The 21,598-nt window shown below is 48.1% G+C and overlaps 1 protein-coding gene and 1 long non-coding RNA gene across 3 annotated transcripts in view; one reads left to right on the top strand and one right to left on the bottom strand.

Moving 5' to 3' along the window:
* Nucleotides 1–21,598, bottom strand: part of Efr3b (EFR3 homolog B) — a 75,825-nt gene that overhangs the window by 31,909 nt on the left and 22,318 nt on the right. For both annotated transcript variants that reach the window (XM_039113097.2, NM_001427261.1), the window contains 2 exon segments: nt 6,458–6,534; nt 5,245–5,372 (listed from right to left, as the gene is read on the bottom strand). In XM_039113097.2, coding sequence (XP_038969025.2) covers nt 5,245–5,351 — 107 coding nt within the window. In that variant the 5' untranslated portion in view covers nt 5,352–5,372; nt 6,458–6,534.
* LOC120103495 (uncharacterized) lies at nt 85–4,175 on the top strand. Its single transcript, XR_005505738.2, has 2 exons — nt 85–589; nt 3,965–4,175. It is a non-coding gene; the product is annotated as an uncharacterized LOC120103495 (long non-coding RNA).

A 21,598-nucleotide genomic window follows, 5' to 3' on the forward strand; every position in this document is an offset into this window, starting at 1 on the left:
CTGGTGTGAAGACAGAACATTTGTATAAAATACACGAATAAATAAATCTTAAAAAAAAAAAACTCTCTACTTTGGAATCTTTTCTACTTTTATAAAATTTATTTCTTTAATCTCTCTGAGCTGAGACAGCTACTATTAAATACTTGGATTTTACTAAATTTAATTATTATTGAGGACTATTAAGGAAGTGGTAGTGTATACTCAAAAATAGTCATCCTTTCATCTATAATATCCTTATTTCTTCTCTCGAGGGGCGAGGGTGGAAGCCGGGCCTAGCACACACTTGTATCATTGAGTAACCCCCAGTCCTCCGTGGTGGCTTTGGCTCTTAGAATTCATGTGGTGAGTGGGAGCCCTGACGTGGCACCCCTCCTTCACAGGATAGACGCGCTTGACCCTCCATAACCTTGTCCTCCACAGACCGGCAGAGGCAGAGCGAGGACACCTTCTGCAGCCCTGCATTCCGCAGAGTTCAAGTCAGCCGAGCTGGAGAAGAAAACTGACTGGGACCCCTGCCAGAGAGGACAGGCCAAAGGGGGACAGGTCTTCCATGGAGGGACGCCTGGACATGGTCAAGTCACCAAACACGGTAATAAATTAAGGATAGGCAACGAGAACTTCCAGTTTTTCTATGGGTCATGCCACCACTTGTCTACTGACATCTTACTTTTAATAGAGTTGAAATGGATGGAATAAAGGAGGGGGAGCAGTGGGTGGGACTAGGGAAGAGGAGAGACTGGAAGGCCTCCCAAACCCTGGAGCAGAAACTACAGCCTTTGCTTTCTAGCAGAAGGAGAAACCTAGAATATCCTGATAAGAAACAAACAAACAAACAAACAAGCCCCAAATTATTCTACTAGGAAAAAAAAAAGACTAGAGATTTTGGTATAAGGTGAAGATTACAGTAGAACTGACATAGAAATGGAATTACAACACACTTAGTTCCCTGAGCGTGTACTCTTGATGCTCCATTTCTGATGCCAGTGTCACGGAGTGTCAGGAGTCACGGTTTTAATTATGAACTTGAATTCAGACCCAAGTGATGAGCTCAGCATTTGTCCTGTGTCATCACCAGCTTCCCCATGTGTCCTGCCTGTCACACCTCGCTCTTAGACAGAGCACGGAACTCTGGGGATACTGACCGTCAACAGGATTACCACCATCAGGGATCGGATCTGAGTTCTACAAGGGGTCCAAGGTAATAGTGAGTCTGAGAGTCCAAACTGGCCTGCCTGGGTGCTTGGAGCAGCGTGGGTTAGGATGGAGCTGGGCCGAGAGGGTAGTACGGCCTGCAGCAGCAGCAGCAAACATCAGCTCCAAACATACCAGAGGTGAAGGGGACAGAACTCGAGGACACTGGGCAGATTACAAATGGAAGAACTCAGGCGCAGGGACCAGCACACACAAACGACAACCACAGAGCAAAATACCCAGGTTCCTGGTTCCAAGGAGTCAGGCAAGAAGTCCCTCTGTGGGGTCCCTGAAGTGGCTGGCTCTGCTTGGACACTTTGTTCCAGGTCAGAAGTAGCCAGGGAAACCAGGAAAGGTCAGCAGTGTCAGGGGAAGAGTGAGAGGAGTAGCCTCCCTCGGAGCCCCACCCAGCTCCAGTCAGGGACTTGGACCATCCCTCAAAGGGCAGCCAGAACTCTGGACAAAGGGCCTCTTATGCTGGGAATTCTGGGTATATTTGGTCAGCCCATTCCTGAACTGAACTTTCTGAGTTTTTTTAAGAGCCCAGGAGCAGGGAGAAGGTTTGGCCAGAGCTAAGGAAGAGCAGGCGTCTGTAGTTCACTTTTCTGAAAGGTCAACCTACTCTCCACTAGCTTCAGGCCCTTCTAGGAAACAATGCTGCATTAACTGGGCCAGAGTCCTCAGGTTGGAGTAGGCCACCCTCCTCATCTCCGTCCTCACTTCTCATCCCAGGCTGGAGCAACTTCAAACATGGGGGACCCCGATACTGTCTTATATGATATCCTGCACATGTGGCCCACACTCGGAGCTCATTGTGGACTGATGCCTGTCTCAGCTCTGTCATTCCCTCCCCTGCTGCCCAGTGCTCAGGGGAGTTGGGCTGATCTGGAGAGGGAAGGAGAGAAGTATAAGAAATTCTAGGGTTCTGCTTCTCGGCACTTCACCACTCATTCTAGCCAATGCTCGAAATATCCCCATCCTCTCCTTGCTCACGGCTGGCATCCTTGTGGGAACGGACACTCACAAATCAGGACCCCCAGATGGCTATGACAATGCAGGAAGGCAGTGGCCATGAGAGAGTGGCTCTGCCACGGGGACCCATACGTATGGTTCACATCACTAGGATCAAACCATAGAGACTCCCGTATCATGCTAGGAAAACACAGCTCCTCTCACTGTGAGATGTGAAAATGTTTCTCTTCCAGGGCCTCCATCCAGGACAAGGAAGAGGCCAGCCATGTTGGGCAGGGAGACACAGGAGGGCCAGGAGAGAAGAAGATCCTAACAGACATTTCTCCAAATGGTTATGATCAAAGCTCTCCCTCGGGCTTTAAATACCTATATGCTGCAGGGGCTATTTTTAACAGGATGATGCCAGTTTTGAGTTGTCATTCCACAGCCAGAGGAAGGATTCCAAGGGACCCTGTCGGCTATGGGCATATTTAATCACAAGAAACATCACTGCAGAGAGCGAGGGCAGAATCGGTATTAAATGTTTAATGCTATCGCTGGCACATTAGCGTTTGGTTCAGTCAGGGATAAAACCATTTTTACTTGCCTGAACATGCTTTACAGTACGTCAAGGTTCTTTATATAACCACCGTGCGTAAAGCGTTCGTGCTCCTCCTCTTAATGAGTGGCAACCTAATTTTACTGTACAGAGAGCGATCGTGGAAACGTGTCAGTCTGCATTTTGTTTTCACATCGGGGGTAGCCTGGTTTATGAGTTGCCAGATCCGGGGTAGAGCACATCCCTAGTATTTACAAAGCCTCGATTCCATCCTAACCCTTCTCCCCCAGCCCAACATTACTGACAGTCCTTGATTTCTCAACCTTAGGACCGTTCAGCCAGTCTGCCCGTGTTGGCTATCCAGTAAGTGTTGAGGGTGTGGAGGCCCTGGGGGTTGAGGAGCCTGGAGGTGGCTCTAAAGGAGCATCTACACTTTAAGTTGAGGAGCACGGCTAATGGCGGCGTTAGCCTGGGAAAACCAAACAGAGGACAGTGGGAAGACAAGTCCCTGTTGTCATCTGATCTAACAGTTAAAAGGCAGGGACAGAGCTGGGGATGTAGTTCCAGAACCACAAAATCCTGCTATGATGGACATCTCTCACCTCCCCCACCCCAGCACGGGGAGGGCCTAGAAGCTCATTCTTAGCGTGGTGACTTGGGAGTCAGCCTTGGACGCACGAGATGCTGTCTCCCTTCTCACCACCAGCCCCAATAAAAGAAGGAGAAATGAAGGGAGCAGAGGAGAGTGGGAAATCTCTGATCGATCGAGCAGCACCCACAGGATTAGGCGCGGCGGTGGCCGTCCATCACGTACTCAGCCCTCTGCCTAGTGACAGCACTGCCTGTGGTTCTCAGAGTTAGGAGCTATTTAGCCTACGGGTTGCAGCACGAGGACAGCAGCAAGCACAGTATGCACTGGGGTCCACTCTGGCGTCGTGCAAGTAACACATGCTCAACAGTGGGTATTTAGGGAACAGAGAAAACACAGTGAAATCCACAAACGAGTGCGCCCCACCTCCAGGCGTGCCACTCCCAGAGAGAATGCTCTGGACACATCGGCAATTGGACTTTATTTCTAACCACTGAGATTTGTAGTTATTTTCTTTAAGTTGACCTTAAATATTTCATATGTGGCCATTATAGTCTACGTTTTTATATTTTTGGTATCATTATATAGGGATCCTTATAAACACCACTTTGCTTGCGTAATATCATCTTATCCAATGAGGCAAATCATAACCTCCTGTGTTTTTCTCTTGCCAGATGCTTAAGCCACGTCTAGTGCTTCATGGTTACAAGAAGCGCTCACTACAGCAATGGGCACGGTGCCCCACATTTGTGTTCCAGTAGCTGTGAGGTGCGGGCAAGAGGTTCGAGAGTTCGAGGCTACCCTCAGCCACTTCACAGGTTTGAAGGCAGCCAGGGTGACTGGAGACTCTGTCTCAAAAAAAAAAAAAAAAAAAAGAAAAGAAAAGCAAAATCAAACCAACAAACAGAAAACACTGCAAAAAAAAAAATCTCTGTGGACAAGGTAGAGCATTTAGAGCATTAAGGGGTTCCCTGAGAAGCAATGGACAGAAGGGACAAAGAGCGGTTTTGAAGATCTAGACTGACCTGGAAAATTTCAACCAGTCTGTTCTTTTTCCAGGAACATGCCTCCCTTTCTGCCACCATTTCCTGATTAATACTTGAATATTTACTTTTAGAGACAAGCCAGTGTGATAGGATGGTCCAGTGGTCTGGGCGTGGCCTGTAAGTCTGGCGAATGCCATACAGGTGACCTTTGTAATCTTTTCCCCAGCTGCCCTCCCCTGACTCCCCCAGACCATTTATTCTATATTATTAGTGTGTGAATTAGCTTGAATCCTTTGCCTTGTTTGTTGATGATCTTTGATGTTCACTTTTAAAATCCTGATGGTTTCTCTTTCGATGGCAAGATATTTAAAGTCTTAAAGCGAATGTTTGTCTCGTTCTGAGATGGAACCTCACCTTTCCTGGCCTAGCCTTGCTATCATGGAGAACAACCTCCAACCTTTGACCTTCCGGCCTCCAACTCCTAGTGCTAGGATCACAGGCCTGCCCCACCGTGGAGGTTTAGAGATCTAACCCAGGGTTCTTCTAGCAACTGTGCCAAGTTCCCAGCCTCTCTGAAGTGTGTTTTTAGTGGACCAACTACTCCACCTTGCCTTCTCAGAACGCAGATGGCTCCGTCTCACTTTTTCAGTCAGGAAGGGGAGAGAATATCCACACATTCCGAGTCAGACTGGCTGTATAAATTCTTCTATGTGGACACACGGCAACTCCACGGATGCCAAACAGCTACTCCTCTGGGGCCAGCAAGCCCTCTTCCCAAATCTCCACAGAACAATCCATGGTCAGGAGGACCTCGTGAACCCTGCTCTGTTTGGCCCCAGTCTCACTTTTCTCAGTCTAGTTGAATAGCATACCCAATACCTTTTCCTTGAAATGTTACTACACTGTCTTACCCTAAAAATACAATGTGATTTCTGAAAAGTCATCTTGCCTTTCCCTATGTGACTTACCCATATCTATGGCGACCCACATCTCGGATGAGCCTCTCTGAGAGGTAGGCACCAATTCGATCCAGCTTTTCTGGAGCCGAGAGGGCATAGAAGGTCAGTTTCTCCATGTTGGTTTTCACCAGACCATCCTGTAGAAGACAGAGAGCTCAAAATCACCATGACTCCACTCCAATCACTGATGGGAAAGCTCAAGTCTGGAACCAATACCAATTCGACTGGTCCCTCAAAATCTAGCTTCGGAGACCATGGTTTAGCCACTGTACCAGGGCTGGGTGCGTTAGAGAGTTGCCAAGCTAGGAAAACTTGAACACACATGAGGCTCATTGACCCTAGTTTAACACAACAGCAAACTCTAGGTTCCTTGAAAAACTTGTCTCAAAAACCATGGTAAAATGTGATAGAGAAAGGTACCAAAAGTAGTCAAGTTCTGGCCTCCACACACACATGCACAGACAAGTGCAAGTGCACACGTGCATGCACACACATACACCACATACAGAGATAGGGTTTTATGCATGTGCATATATATGTGTATATATGCATTCATGCATATATACATGTGTGGGTGTAGAGACATACACGGGTGTGTGGATGAAGGGTGAGGCATCATTAAAAGCAATTCAGAGGGGGCTGGAGTGGCTCAGCAGTTAAGAGCACTGACTGCTCTTCCAGAGATCCTGAGTTCAAATCCCAGGAACCACATGGTGGCTCACAACAATCCGTAATGGGATCTGATGCCCTCTTCTGGTGTGTCTGAAGACAGAGACAGCGTGCTCATATACATAAAATAAATAAATCTTTAAGTCAAATTCTGACACCATCAGACCTCAATGCATAACACAACGTGACACAGAGTGACAGCTTGGGAGCCAAGAATCCTGGCCTCCTGTGCGATGCGCAGCCAGACACCTGCCAGATGCCAGGGAGAGCCAGAGCCAAATGCTAGACAGGGGCACGTTTTCACTAAACGTCAGGAAAACATTTCCGTCAGGAGGGCGAGCAGCTGAGGCAGGAGTGAGAAAGATGTGTCACCGGCATAGCAGCAGCCCGGCACATCCCTAAACAGTCTCCTATACATCCAGCCTTCAGAGGGGTCAAATGTCAGAAGGGCCAAATGCTTAACAGAGCCTCTCACCCTTCCCAGGGGCGGGAAGAGTCAGTGCCCAAAGTCCTTCCCCAGTCAGCAGCCCACGTAGCCCTTAATGGGACCCACCTCAGGATCTTCAGGGAAGATATTGTCCACCAGCCTCTTGTACCTGGGACGAAGAGCGCCACAGCAGCCACACACACCTAGAATGGGAAAAACAACCCAGGTGTAAAGCCTTGTTATGAGGCTGCAAAGACCAGGGACACAGGGCCTATGAGGAAAGAAACCAGCCGAAGGGCCAGGGCCTTGTCCTTCCCAGGGTAGAGGTCTCCAGATGATCCCGTGTGCCAAGACACTGGCCTAGTTTAGGGATTGGGCAGAGTGGGACATTCGGGGGAAGAAACCAGGCCTCAGAAGAACACTTGGAGGGTCAGGCCTCATGGGTGGGGAGCTCGTGTAGAGACCAGGCACTTCCACCACGCTACCACTTACATCCACACCCACCCCATGATTTTCAGAGATCGGACTATAAAACCTCCTCTTGCAGCCCATGAGTCTAGAGCGGTGGTTCTCAACCTTCCTGACGCTGTAACCCTTTAATACGGTTCATGTTGTGATGACCGCCAACCATAAAATTATTTTCATTGCTACTTCATAAATTTTGCTACTGTTATGAGCCATAATGTAAATTTCTGATATGTAGGATATCTGATATGTGATGGCTATGAGAGGGTCATTTGGCCCTTAAGGGGTCATGACCCACGGGGTGAGAACTGCTGGTCTAGAATGTCCTGGGACGATGATGGCCACATTCAGGGTGACTGCTCTGCCTGCTGTCACTGGCTCCTACATTTCCTTTTTCTGTGCCACTCCACTTCAGAATGGCCTCTTGCTGTGATACATGAACAGGGTCATTAACTATCAACAGGAAGTGCTTCTTTAAGGTCCTTGTCTGTGGTATTTGAAGCTGCACTGGAGAACTGGGCTAGTACTCCATCCAGGCCCTTTCCTGGTCCAAGGGCTTTTGTCAGTCAGTGGGGGAATGGAAAAACTAAGAACAATGTAGCAGGGTTTTACAAAGCTACATTTATGTCATCAAGAAGCCCCAAATGACTCTGTTCAGGGTCTCTGAGGCTAGGAAATGAAAGTGTTTGGAAGTCAACAATAAAACTGGTTAAAAAAAAAAAGAAAAGAAAAAACAACAAAACCTCCAGGTCCAGCATTAGAAACTTAATGGATCAAGGAAACAGAAACTTCTGGAAACTGTCCTCTTTAGCCTTCTCCCCAGGCAGGACATTCCTCTGCTGCATCCCAGCTCCTTTGTGCTGGGGGTGTGGGGGGGAGTGAGTAGAAAGTGGGCGGGGGTGGGGTGGGGGTGGTAGTTGCTTTCACAGAGGAGCCCATCAGCCTGGGGAAAGTCCATCCCGAAAAGAAAACTAAGCGCCCCCTTCATCCGCCAATTACAGAAGAGTTCTGTTTGTATACGCCCTCTTCTTGAAATGCAAATGTTCGCTGGGAAGATTAGGGGGTCACTGAGAAAAGAATGAATTGCTTTAGTGGAAATTCCTTCACCACACAAAGAGCTCTAAATGGGGCCAGCAGAGAAGCAGTGAGGGAGCTTGGGCAGGCAGTCGGGTGGCACCCAGCCAAGAGGAGGAGACAGCCATGGGTTTGGCTCCAGGGCTGATTTGAGTATGTGGGAAAAGATGTGGACCCGAAGAAGTAAGTGCAGGGCAGCCAGGGTACCAGGGGACTGGTCTGTGAGTCTCACAGGCTCTTCTGGCCACCAGACATTTCCTGGATTTGTCCTGGCTTCCCCTGGCTCCTCCAAGCTGCTTCTTTCTGTGAGAAAGCATTTAGGGCACCCTATTGGCACCCAGGATTATTTATGATTGAATATCTCCCAACTAGACACATTTCCCCTCTTGACCCTCAAAGTCCAGGGTTTGAGGCTATGGGCTACACTGTCATCTGTCTGTCCCAGACAGATATAAACCAACTCGTTAAATCTCTGGAACAACGAATTCCATGGGGTGAACAGCTCCATGGGGTAAATGGGCACTAAGTTTATTCCCACCTTACAGATAAGGAAACTGAGGCATGAAGACTTGCCTAGAGATGCACAGAGATAATATACAAGCAACCAGGATTTGGTCCCTCAAAATCTAGCTTCAGAGACCATGGCTTAACCACTGTATTAGGGCTGGGTGGGTCACATAGTTACCAAGCTAGGAAAACTCAAAGCACATGTGGAAATGGAAGGCACAAAGAGATGGGATCCCAATTAGGAGTGTGTATGTGAGCGTGGGGTGGAGCCCAAGATGCTGCTTATCTGTCCGTCACTGACGCTCCAGTTATTAACCACTCTTGGAGTCTGCAAAGTGGCAGGGCATTGTGGATAAGTGATTTAGACTCGAGTCAGAGAGACCTGGGTTGGAAGCCCAGCTCTTATGGTTTCATACTGTATGACCTTGAATAACTAATTTAAACCAAATCCACAATTCTTCATAGACATATGGTAATGGTTCCCACTTAGGGGACCCCAAGAGACACTGCATCTTTTTTCTTCAACCTCCTAGAAGAAAAGACACAAAGGCCAGGCAAGGCCTGACTGAGGGAGGCTGTACACAGGCTACCAGGGAGCTTTGAGAGTCATCTGAGCAGCGGGTGAGAGTCAAGACCCACAATGATGCAGGGTGACGTGAGGGATGTCTTCAGGGAGCTGTGCGTGAGCCACACCAGACTGTGGGGACAAAGGTCTGAGCTGAGGGACTTGTCCAGACAGAATGGGGGTGGGGGGCTCACAGGCCCAGCAAGACGTGGGCACCTCATAGAAGCAAGAGGATATTGTAAGACTATGGGGTTCCTACCTTATACAAGCAAATACCCCAAATGCAGCAGTACCTCACAGAACTGGAGAAAACAGAGGTGGCTGGTGGGTGGCGTCTAGAATGGGCTGCACACAGAAAGGCTAGGGCTGAAGTTCATGGGAGGGGGGGACACTGAGGCTGCACCACAGCACTGCAGGAGGTGGTCCTGCTGCTGGGGGTGGGAGTGGGGTGGGGAGGGAGAAGCAAAGGACAGGGTCTGTGACCTCACCAGATTTCCATAAAGCGTGTCACCTTTCTTTCCTTCCTTATTTCTTGGCCTCTTTCCTCAGGCCCTCCAAACCCAGACACTGGAGCCTTGGCAGAAGCTAACACTGGTCTCCGGTCTGTCTCATTAACAACCCTTGAAAACTAAAATCTCATCTGAGAGAATCTAATTAACCAATTCAAAAGCTGTTGGTCTCTAGGAAGCGGTCTTCTGCACTGTGTGTGTTTTTGTTTTGCTTTAAAGACCGAAAGGCAAGAAATAGTCCCATGCTGTAGAACCTTCTAGACGTCTGGGTGTCCGTCAGGGAGTTTACATGAAGAAACGAGCTCACAGGTGTCTGAAACCCATTCTGTTCTGTTGGGTGCTAGAGTTTTGTTTGTTTCCTGTGCAGGGTTTAGCATAAGGTACGGGATATGAAATGAACAACCTGGTTTAGGAGGGAGGAAAAGCTCAGGAAAAAGTCAAAGTTTTGTCCGTTTTAAGTAGTGCACCGTATTGATAACTATAGAGCTGTGTAGCTCAGTGCAGCCCAACAGGGGCGTCATCAGAATGCGAGGCCCAGGGCCAGATGGGTCGGCATCTTATTATCTGCTTCCCTTTAGAAGCAAACAACCATAATCATAAACTAGAGAGATGTCTTTCTGGAGTCTCAGCCACAGAGCAGAAAGCCTTATATAGCTTCCATACTTCCTGTGCAATCCAGAGAGAAGGCAAAAACCTGGGGATTCTGGGCTGAGGCCTGGCCTCTGGAAGCCAAAGCAGTCAGTTACAGGAAGTGCCAGGAAGATTGCACTGAGTTTTCTACCAGACAGAACCCTGCCAGGGAAAAACCAAAGAAAGCATTAAGAAGCAGCTGAAAACAGTCATCTGAACGAGAATTCAATAGGCTTGTCTATGTTCCTTTAATCTTGCTCCTGAGAGCACTGATTCTGAATGTTTGCACATAGAAGCAGGTGGAGATTAACTCTCAACATGTCTATAACGTTAATTCTGATGCATTTTATTTCTGGGAGAGAATTGCTCTCCCCCAGGGTCATCTCTCACTCTCTGGAGACTGTATCTGGTAGATGCAACCTCCATTCACCAGAGGTAACTTTCCAAAAGATGCTCTTCAGTCACTACACTTTCAGTCACCTAACAATGTTTTATACCTATTTTAAGGAAAAGTGGCCTGGCCAACTTCCTGTTATAGTATCCCTGGGTAATCGAAAACCAAACAATTAACAAAAAGTTAACAGAATATCCCGTTAAAAGGCTTCAGTAACTACTAGAAAACTAAACATGCAGACTGCCCTCGTCCCCTCTCATTCCTCCTCCCCTAGAAGTCATTAGGCCAGATGCGAGGGCTCCTCACGGGACATGTGCATAGACGATTCCGCCTGATAGAATGTTCTTCCCACCCATGGTGTGTGGTGCGGTTTGGGGGAGCACTGAGCTCATTCCTCAAGGGTATGAAGTGGACATTCTGGAGACGGGTAGCAGGAGGCCAGGGTTCTCCTGCTGGCCCACACCACATACCCTGGCCTTCTCCCTGCCTTGCCGGCCTTTGCATGGCCCGAGCTATCTCATCAGATGACCCTTTCCCATTAAGGAGGGTCTGGTGTGCAGCCGCAGTGAGAGCACAGGCCCAGCTCTGGCTGTTCTGGATCTGATGGCGAGCGGCCCGGGTTCCTGGCAGCATCATCTGGTCTGCTGGCTTTGTCAGCCTTGCTAACTCCTGCCCACTGCAGCCTTTTCTCCTGCCTGCCCCCACCCTGTGTTCTTGACCAATCTGTCCTTTTGGCCAGAGCTGCCAGTGACAAGTGGAAGATGAAAACAATGTCCCCAATATTAAACATCGCAAACTTTTCAAAATCTAGGTCTTCTCTGGTGACACCTTCTTCCCAGCCCATATGACCTGTAGGTCCTCACACAAGACAGTCAGTCTCCTTTGGATTTCTCATCTTGCCTCGCTGCCTCTGGCTCCCGTAGGCTCATCTTTAATAGCCGACAAACCCCAGGGCTTACCGACTGCTTTGGGTTGAACCCGAGTGTTTTTATCTCTTTCACCGGGATCCTGTCATGACCTGGTAAGATAGAGAGGCAGGATCTGAGAGATTAAGCTCCCTAATTCTCTCGTCACCAGAGCTGGAATGCATCGTCAACCACTCCCCAGCCTTCTTCTATATTGTCCTTTGACACTGGGTCTGCAACCTGGATGCTGGGCTCTGTCCTGTCTTCTTTATGTCCATTTCTGATGGAGCACTGAGGTGACTCTGGTTTGGTTTGCTTCCCAGTTGATGAGTTAGCGGGGCTCCATTTCCGCATGAAAACCTCAACGCTTACACTTGGCATTTGACCAGGGAAGCTCATCCAAGGCGGGGGTCACCCTGTCCCTCAGCATCCTCCACCGTAGACACTTCTTTACTTCTCTGCCTCAGAAGGCTCGGGCTCATGACAGAGAGCAGACGTCCTACTATAACAGGAAGTCCTAAAAGGGACAGAGGGTGGAACATGCAGCAAATGAGGTGACAGGGAATCTTGGGTACAAGTTAGTGTGGGTGGTGACCAGCAGCGATAAGCACTCTGACTCAGGGCCTGGCACAGGCTGGACCACCCTGACTCAGGGCCTGGCACAGGCTGGACCTCCATCCCTAACGCCTCTGCCAGCAGCCATCCCTTCCTCTCTGTCCGTGCAAGCGCATTCTTTGCAGAGTCTCCCAGGCAGAGTTCAGGCTGTTATTTCAGTGACTCATCTTTTCTTCCTCTAAAGAAACTGTAAGTTGCCCGGGTCTTGTGTCCTGCAACCTTGACCTCTGTACAGTATCCTGAGCACAGCAGCCCCGGGAGGGGCAACTGACGTGCCTGTGCCTTTGTCTGCCTTTGATCAGCTTGAGACCCAAGGAAGTTCTCTCCTCTCCGCTCTCATTTTCTGTCTTAAAAACATCAGTTCCATTATCCCCATTCACACACACACACACACACACACACACACACACACACACACGCTCACACAAAGCCTTTTCACTCAAAATAGCCCATATTTATTTTCTTCTATAATCTCCCTGTAAAAACAAGGGCTAGACTTGGTTGTCCCTACCAAAGCAAATGGAATTAAAAAAAAACACACACACAAAAAAAAACAATTCACAATAAAGTCTAACCCAGGGCTAATGGCACAGACGGCCCTTTTAGATGAATTGGAGGAAATGGGACAAAGTTCAGAGAGAAAGGCGGGTCACCCCCATGTGGTACTTCCCAGGAGGACCCAGCTGGTGTTCAACGGACACTGCTTACATGATGGCTGAGCTGTGGGGCCCGGAGAAGGAAGTTAAATAAAAACACAGGCTGCTGGCCGTCAAGGAGCTGGTTCTTCAGTTGGGCTAGAGAAGAACCCCCACCCCCCACAGTTGCTGGCGTGTCCTAGGGAGTCCAAGGGGGTCCACCAAGCTGAAGTTATCAGATTTGGATAAACCCAGGAAAGCACTAAAGAGGCAAGGCTTAAACTGGCTCCTCAGAGCAGTGGAAACTCGAGTACTGAGCAGGGAGGAGAAACCAACAAGTTCCCTTACCCATAGTTCCCTGCCCCTTGTTTCTACTTTAAAAAGACACCATGCTCTCAGAGACACGTTTATAACGTAAAACACTGTAGTCACATTGTTTGATGATGGACATCGTGATGGCGTTTGTTCTGTTTCCATGTTTTCACATATGTTTAAGATACATACATGAAATCCGGGTCCTACGGGGCACTGTCAAAGTTCACTTTCTTCTTGTGTCAGAAATGCTGTGACCTTCTCACTACATATCCCTAACCCCTGGACTTTAATGACTGCTAATGAGCCATGTTATTCAGTCTTTGGACCAGATGCCGATTTATTTAATCATTCCCTTTTGTTCCTGATCTCTCATTGCTAAGAGTGAGGCAGCCATTTGCCCTGGGTAATTAAAGCCAGGGAGTCACACAGGCACAACCTGGGTCTGCTTGGTTGGAAGGACATTGATGTTATCGTGTGGCTACAGGACAGGTGTATGGTTGTGGGGGCCACACAACGGCTGGTGTGCTACCATCTGTTTCTCACCCTGGAAGATTCTAGATGGATAAGAATAAGAGAAGATTCAGGTGAAAATGGACCCGGGGAAGGAGTTGGGAACTAGCTTCTACATGGTCCCCACCGAAAAATGAATTCTGTGGCAGCTGAATTCTCTCCAGGGAGGCAGACGATCCAGGAGCTGGCAGGAGCAGGCTGACCTTTCATGCTCCAGAGCCGCCAAGATGCTCACCGCTTTCCAGCCAACCTCTCTCTCGGCTAATCTGATTGCCACCTTAATTGAGAATGGGAAGTTGAAAAGAAATGCATCTGATTGATTTAGTGTCAGGACTTCAATTCTTTACTACTGTGGGCTTCCCCCGAGGGCTTTAGCACCACTGTCCAAACAGATAACAAATAAAACCAAACAGAATCTCTTCCGGTTGGCTGACTCATGGGACCACAGACAGTAGGAAATATTTATCTCACTGTATCCAGGGGCCTGATAGCTTGGATTTTGAACCCCAGTCCCGGCTCTGACAAGGTATCCAGACTGAGGCAAGGTATCAAAGCCTGTGTGCCTTTCTGCGCAGCAGTGAAATGGGACCAAGGAAATCTGTTTCTTGGGACTTTAGCAGAGATTAACCTAAAACAAGCAAAGTTCTTAATTGTTTGTGCCACAAGATAAACACTCAGTCTACCACAGCCTTAATCACCGGCACCACCACCACCACCGCACCACTGACCAGGCGGCACTGTGACAACTGATTATTATTTAGATTTATTTTTATTTATGTGTTCGAGTGTTCTGCCTGTGTGTACACATGTGTACCTGGTGCTTGCTGAGGCCAAAATCCTAGGAACTGGAACTGCAGAAGGTTATGAGGCCACTGAGTGGGTGCTAGGAACTGAAACTGGGCCCTTTGTAAGTACAAGTGCCCTTAGTCACCGAGTCATTTTTCTGTCACCATCACCACCGCCATCAGCAGCAGAGTCTCTAGCCCAGGCTGGCCTCGAACTCCCCATGTAGTTAAGGATGGCTCTGAATTTCTGGTCCTCTTCCTTCCAAGTGCTTGGATTATAGGCATGCACCATCCTAGGCAAGGTTTATGCAGTACTGAATGAGTGGGCCATGGATATATAAAATGGGCTCCAAGCATGCTAGGCAAGCATTCGGTCAACTTCAAGTGTTAGGGGACAGTTGCCTGAGTCCAGTCACTGAAGGAACAACCTTCATCTTGCTGACGGGGTCAAAACTGAGTTCATGTTCCCAGGCCCCGGAAGCAACTTCTATCCTGATACGTGCAGATGTCTCATGTTTGTGTGTTAACTAGGGAAGGATGTAAAAAGGGAAGATGCTGTTACCCCATTATCTAAACCAAGGCACACATATGATAAATGTATTGATTTAATTGGCTACATGCAGCTGGTCCACCCCTTTGTCCTGTTATCATTCTAAATTCTAGTACAATCCAGGAGCAGACCTGACTGCAAAAGCTGACTCAAGGACCCCAAAACCAGATGACCTGGATAAGGTTCAGTCACCATTGTTAACTTCCTTGTTTAACCCCTTCTGTCAAAATATGATTGGTCAATGCCATAGCCCATCCTGCTCCCCCTTGCTTTGTGTTCCCGTCCTATAAAAATGTTGTGTGATTGCCCTTCAGGGATGAGGTTCAGATCCAGAACTGGCAGCCTCCTGTTCAAGAAGAAAATAAAGCTTTCATTTTTAGGCTTCTGTCTCCAATGTGAGTTTTCTCAGCTTCCACCCAGAGCCCAACACAAGTAATTATTATTAACATTTCTAGAACTGGGGAGAAGTCACAGTCAATTGAGTGCTTGCCATGTGCTGATTCTGGATCCCCTGCAACAACTCAAAAGCTGAGAGCTGTATCCCATGTCTGTAACCCCAGAGCAGAAAGGGTAGGAATAGGCAGATCCCTGGAGCATGCTGCCCAGACAAGACGGCCCACTGGTGAACTCCAGGATCAGTGAGAGGACCAGTTCTGAGACCCTATCTCAGAATAAACCCAGTAGCAACATCTGGCCTCCACCTGCACGTACACACACATGTGAACACAGTTTCTTTCCCCGCTTGGAAGATGTCGGGATAGAGGGCAAATGAAATAGCAGAACGTAACTGGCCAATACAGATTTCTATCTTTAGTTCTCTCTCTCTCTCTCTCTCTCTCTCTCTCTCTCTCTCTCTCCTTCCTTCCTTCCTTCCTTTGTAAATTTGTATTTATTCACCACGGAAATAGTGGCCCATGCCTTTAATTCCAGCACCGGGGAGGCAGAGGCAGGTGGATCTGGGAGTTTGAGGCCAGCCTGGTCTACAGAGTGAGCTCCTGGTAGGACAGCCAGAGCCCCACAGAGAAGCCCTGTCTCAAACAAGAAGATGATGTATTTATTCTATGTGCACAAGTGTTTTGTTTACATGTATGTATGTGTACAAAAGGTGTGCCTGGTGCTTATGGAGGTCAGAAGCGGGCATGGGAGCCCTTGAAACTGAACTTAGGATCATTGTGAGCTACTACGTGGGTGCTGAGAACCAAACCTGGGTCCTCTGAAAGAGCAACAAGAGCTCTTAGCTACTGAGCCATCTCTCTAGCCTCTCTCTATTTTTTGCTTGGGGTGTGTCTTAATTAAGGTTACCGTGATGACCAAAAAGCAAGTTGGAAAGGAAAGGGTTTATCTTCCATATCACTGTTCATCATTAAAGGAAGCCAGGGCAGGAACTGGAGGCAGGAGCTGATGTGACACTGTGGAGTGGTGCTACTTACTGGCTTGCTACCTGTGGTTTGCTCAGCCTGCTTTTTTTCTTTTTCTCCATCTTTATTAACTTGGGTATTTCTTATTTACATTTTCAATTGTTATTCCCTTTCCTGGTTTCCAGGCCAACATCCCCCAACCCCTCCCCCTCCCCTTCTATATGGGTGTTCCCCTCCCCACCCTCCCCCCATTACCGCCCTCCCCTCAACAATCATGTTCACTGGGGGTTCAGTCTTGGCAGGACCAAGGGCTTCCCCTTCCACTGGTGCCCTTACTAGGCTATTCATTGCTACCTATGCAGTTGGAGCCCAGGGTCAGTCCATGTATAGTCTTTGGGTAGTGGCTTAGTCCCTGGAAGCTCTGGTTGGTTGGCATTGTTGTTCATATGGGGTCTCGAGCCCCTTCAGCTCTTTCAGTCCTTTCTCTGATTCCTTCAATGGGGGTCCCGTTCTCAGCTCAGTGGTTTGCTGCTGGCATTCGCCTCTGTGTTTGCCATATTCTGGCTGTGTCTCTCAGGAGAGATCTGCATCCGGTTCCTGTCAGCCTGCACTTCTTTGCTTCATCCATCTATCTTATCTAGTTTGGTGCTCAGCCTGCTTTCTTATAGAACCCAGGGATGGCACCACCCACAAGGGGCTGGGCCCTCCCCCATCAATCACTAATTAAGAGAATGTCCTACAGGCTTGCCTAGAACCCAATCTATTTTCTTAATTGAAGTTCCCTTCTCTCAGATTACTTCAGCCTGTGTCAAGTTGACATAAAACCAACCAGCACAGCACGTGAAGCTCACGTAGCGGTTACGAAAGTCTATCCCAGACCCAGAAGACACCCATCCCCTCTCAGATGTCCAAGGGCAGAGGTCTGTGGGGAAACACCAGTGGAAGGTGGTGACCATGACCAGCAGCAGCCCCCGGGGAGTTCTGAACTCATCTGTGCTGGGCACTCTGCTCTCTGCTCTCCTTCAGTGAAGCTTTATAGTTCCTGAGGTTGGTAAAATTATCTTTATATTCCAGATGGTGGCAAAGCATGGCTCTCCTCCAACGTGCTGACTTGTAGAAATGAAAGATTTGAGGACTCTCCTGAAAATACCTCATATTGTTGCTAGGTTAAAAAATAGAAATATGAATATATTCAAAAGGAGTAAGAAACACACAGTCAGGTTCATACACATTAAATGATACGCACACATGGACGGGGTTGCTGAGGAGACGCGCTGGGGTGGGAAAGTGTCAGGGTAGAGTAATTTTGAACGTTGCTTAAGAGAAGAAATCCACTGTATTGTGAGAAAACGGCAGCATTCGATGTAGGAGAGGGTAGAAGAAAACCACATTTCCTGAATGTTCTTATGTTTTTATTCTGAATATGCATGTGTGTCCGAGTCCCCACACGCATGCAGGAGCTCATGAACACAAGTGTTCACAGAGGTCAGAAGAGGGACTCAGATCTTTCAGAGCTGGAGTTACAGGCTGTGTGAGCCACCCACCGTAAGTGCTGGGAGCTGAACTTGGGGCCTCCGCAAGAGTAGAATGCACAGAGTAGAATGCACGTTTAACCACTAAGCCTTCTTTTCAGTCCCTAAGTGTGTAGTGTTTTATGTGCTTAACTTAAACATTTTGCATTAAAAATCAAAAACCCCATGAGGTTGCTGTTGCCACTCTTCAAATGAGAAAACCAAAGTCCAGAAGGGTTAATTCGTTGGCCCAAGATCCCACAAGCAAGGAATCGGGTGCGTGCGTGCGTGCGTGCGTGCGTGCGTGCGTGCGTGCGTGCGTGCGTGCGTGCGTGCGTGCGTGCGTGCGTGGGCGGGCGGGGTTATGGATCGCTCACAACTTCAGAGCAACTGTTCATATAAAATCTGAAGGGACAAAGTATGTCAGGCAAGCATGGAGAAAGTGTGTTTAAGTAGAAAAGGTCAAATTCTGGGATGGCATGTTTTTTAAAACGTTGCCCACCAAGACTGGCGAGATGGCTCAGTGGGTAAAGGCGCTTCCCTGAGTTTGATTCCCACAACGCACATAGTGGAAGGAGAGAACCAGTTCCCATAAGTTGTCCTCTGATAACACTGCCTTTTGTGGCACGCTTCCACCCATGCACGGACTCCCATACACACAATAGATAAATGTACAAAGTAAACCGAGCCTGGTGTGGTGGTACACGCCTTTAATCCCAGCATTTGGGAGGCAGAGGCAGAGGGATCTCTGTGAGTTTGAGAACAGTCCAGTCTACAGAGTGAGTTCCAGACAGCTGGGGCTACATAGAGAAACCCTGTCTTGAAAACCCCCCCTCAAAAATAAGTAAAAATAAGTGATCAAGTTATCTATAATTGATAAAACTGTTTTGTGGACAGGACCAATGCCCTTTGTATTGATACTGAACCATAGTGTCACATTATGGCATCATCAGAGGGCACTGTGTGGAGGGTACATGGGGCTTTCCTTTGCTTCTTTGCAACTACTTAGTAACCTGTATTTCTAAGTAATTTTAATTTAACGTAATAAAGGCAAAGATGTTTCCGCTGGCAGAGATGGGAGCTGTCAAGGGGACTGGATATAGATAGAAGCCTCGTGCACACACAGGGGCCCAAGAACACAACCCCACATGGCACCACACCTGCCGTCCCCTCTGAGTGACTACCAGCCTTGCACTAGGTTAGCCACTAGTGGAGGGAGGAAGTCCATTTGCCGAGGTCACCATGGTTCCAGCAGTGACGGGGTGACTTGGGGTAAGATTCGGTAACAATACACAGGAAAGGCCTTTGTGCCTCCTTCCCTCCCCCCAGTGACTATTATATCCAATCAGAAATAAAACATGGTGGTGGGTGTGTACTGATGCTCTCTGGGAAAGTGTCCCATGTTAGAGGTTCCTCAGAGTGCGTGAGCGCTCCAGCTGGGTGACTTTCAGGGGAGGCATAAGTCAGGCACAGCCTTGAAGGGTATGGATCTAGTAATGAAAAGAAAGGGGTCATCCAGGCAAGAAAGGTTGCTGTGCAAAGGATCACACGGACAAGTGTCGCAGGAACAAACCTTGCTTGGGAATCCTTGCAGATTCACAGTCCAAAGGTCTCAGTGTAGAGCGAACACTCACTAAGATGTCTGAAAATCTTAAATGATATTCATAGAAGACCATTTCTAAAGAATTATCTTCAAGCCAGGCATAGTGATGCAATTTCGTCCCAGTAAACTGGAGACAGGCAGCGGCGGTATTGAACTCAAGGCTGCTCTAGACTATATAGTGAGAAGCTGATAGGTTACATTGAAGGATCCTGTCTTTCGGAGAGGAAGGGAGGGAGGGAGGGGGGAATTAAGGAAAGAACACTTTCTTCTAGGTTTTTCACTAGATAGAAGAATGGTATACAGGCTAGAGAGGTGACTCAGAGGTTAAGGGTTCCAATTGCTCCTGCAGAGGACCCAGGTTTAATTCCTAGCACCCACACCGTGGTTCACGATCACCTCTAACTCCAGTTCCGGGGCATCGCATACTCTTGTCTGGCCTTTGCAGGCATCAGGCACACACATAGCACACATACACACATGTAGGCGAAACGCTCATATGAATTGGATAGATAGATAACTGTGCACATCTCTAATCTCAGAGGCCGAGGTAAACAGATCTCCGAGTCTGAGGCCAGCCAAGGCTGCTTAGTAAGACCTTGTCTAAAACAAAGGCAAAATAATCATCTAAGAATAGTGCACCACACTGCAAACACATGCACTGGAATTCACCAAACTAGGATGGGTCTATGTGCCGTCAGCTGCATCGCTCAACCCCTCTGTTAGCATCCTTGTCTGCAGGAGGTGCTCAAACTAACTCCCACAATTCAGCCCCAGACGTGGGCTTCATCCCAACTCATACACATTTTTCCTGTTGTCAAGGTAGCATCTTGAATGGGTCCTTCAAACTCCAGGGAGACCCACGAGAATTACTGCATCTTTTCCCAATTCTTTGACATTTTGCCTTGTTTACATTTCCACACAATGGAGAAAAAATAATGTTGGGAAGAACATTTGCATGTTACAGTCATTCTCCCTTTTCTAGATCACTCCCGGAGTTTGGATTTTCAGAGTCTACAGGCAGAAGCAGGAATAAGGCTCAAGCGTCTGAATTGGGTCTTCAGGGGCAGGACAGGTCCCCACTGTAGCAGGAGAGGATGTGGGAGCAAGAGCTGCTTCACTTGCTGGGGTAAGGAAGGAGAAGGTAACCTGGAGGGATGCTGAAGGAAGTGACTTGTGGGCTCTCAGAGGAGAAACCTGGGTGGTTGGATTTGAAGTTTAGAGCAAATAGAAGGAAGACTGTTACAGATAGAAGTCAGAGCCTGGGTGAGAAGAGGACAGAAAGCCCAGAGGACCGAACTTTGCAGACAGCACAGGCAGGGAAAAGACAAAATCTTGGGGCTACTGAGAGAAATGGTTGACTCTCCATTTTCAAGGGTGAGTTAGCCACACTGGTCTTGAGAGCTGGATTAGAACTCATCCCACCCCTGAGGAGTGTGTGTGTGTGTGTATTAAAAGATCCATTTCTATTGTGCATGTGAGCAGGGGCACACATGGAGGTCAGAGAACAGCCGTGGAAGTGAGTTCTCTCCCTCCACCATGTTCCACCTAGGAGTTGAACTAAAGTCACCAAGGTTTGCACACATAGCAGGTACCTTTACTCACCCGGCCATCTCGACAGCCCAGAAAGACAATATGGATACTCTCATATCAATAGAGTGCCACGTGAGGTTTGAGAAACAGCCATGAGACACAAAGTGATTTGGGGCCAGAGTCTGGAAACTACCTAGTACTCTTCAGGGAGAACAATGGAGAGAGCCTCCCGGCATCGGTAATCTATTTTGCAGGTTCCCACTAAACATAGGCACATGACATACTTTCACCGTGATGTCTGCCAACAAAGGCATTCCCAGTGAAACTTGGCCAGATGGCTGAAATGTGTTTGAATAAATAATTTAAGTGCAAACTTCACTGGCATCATTTTGAAGACAAGGGGACACCGTGGAGAAATTCCCAGGGATGGGGATGTTTAATAAGAAAGGACCGTATACAACAGTCGTTGGCTGTCTATACCAAACTCCTTCTGAAATTTGGTATCCCAGGCCCATCGTGGTGCAAAGAGATTAAATGGAAAGCTTGAGAAATAAAAACTCCTAAGTTCTACATTGCATGCGATTCAAAGTAGCATAATGAAATCTCATGGAGTCTCAGTTCACCCAGGCAAGAATGTGAACGTCCTCTTTGCCCAGCGTATCCAAGACGTATACACTATCATCCAGATACTCACACGGTAGACATCCTGGTTATCAGACTGACCGCTACAATACTTCAGTGCTTGCGTTCCGATAAACCTTATTTTATTTGAAAACGGACCCATAGTGCGAAGGCAGTGACGCTGG

The sequence above is a fragment of the Rattus norvegicus genome, chromosome 6 (genome assembly GCF_036323735.1).
Source record: "Rattus norvegicus strain BN/NHsdMcwi chromosome 6, GRCr8, whole genome shotgun sequence".
Lineage (NCBI taxonomy): Eukaryota > Metazoa > Chordata > Mammalia > Rodentia > Muridae > Rattus > Rattus norvegicus.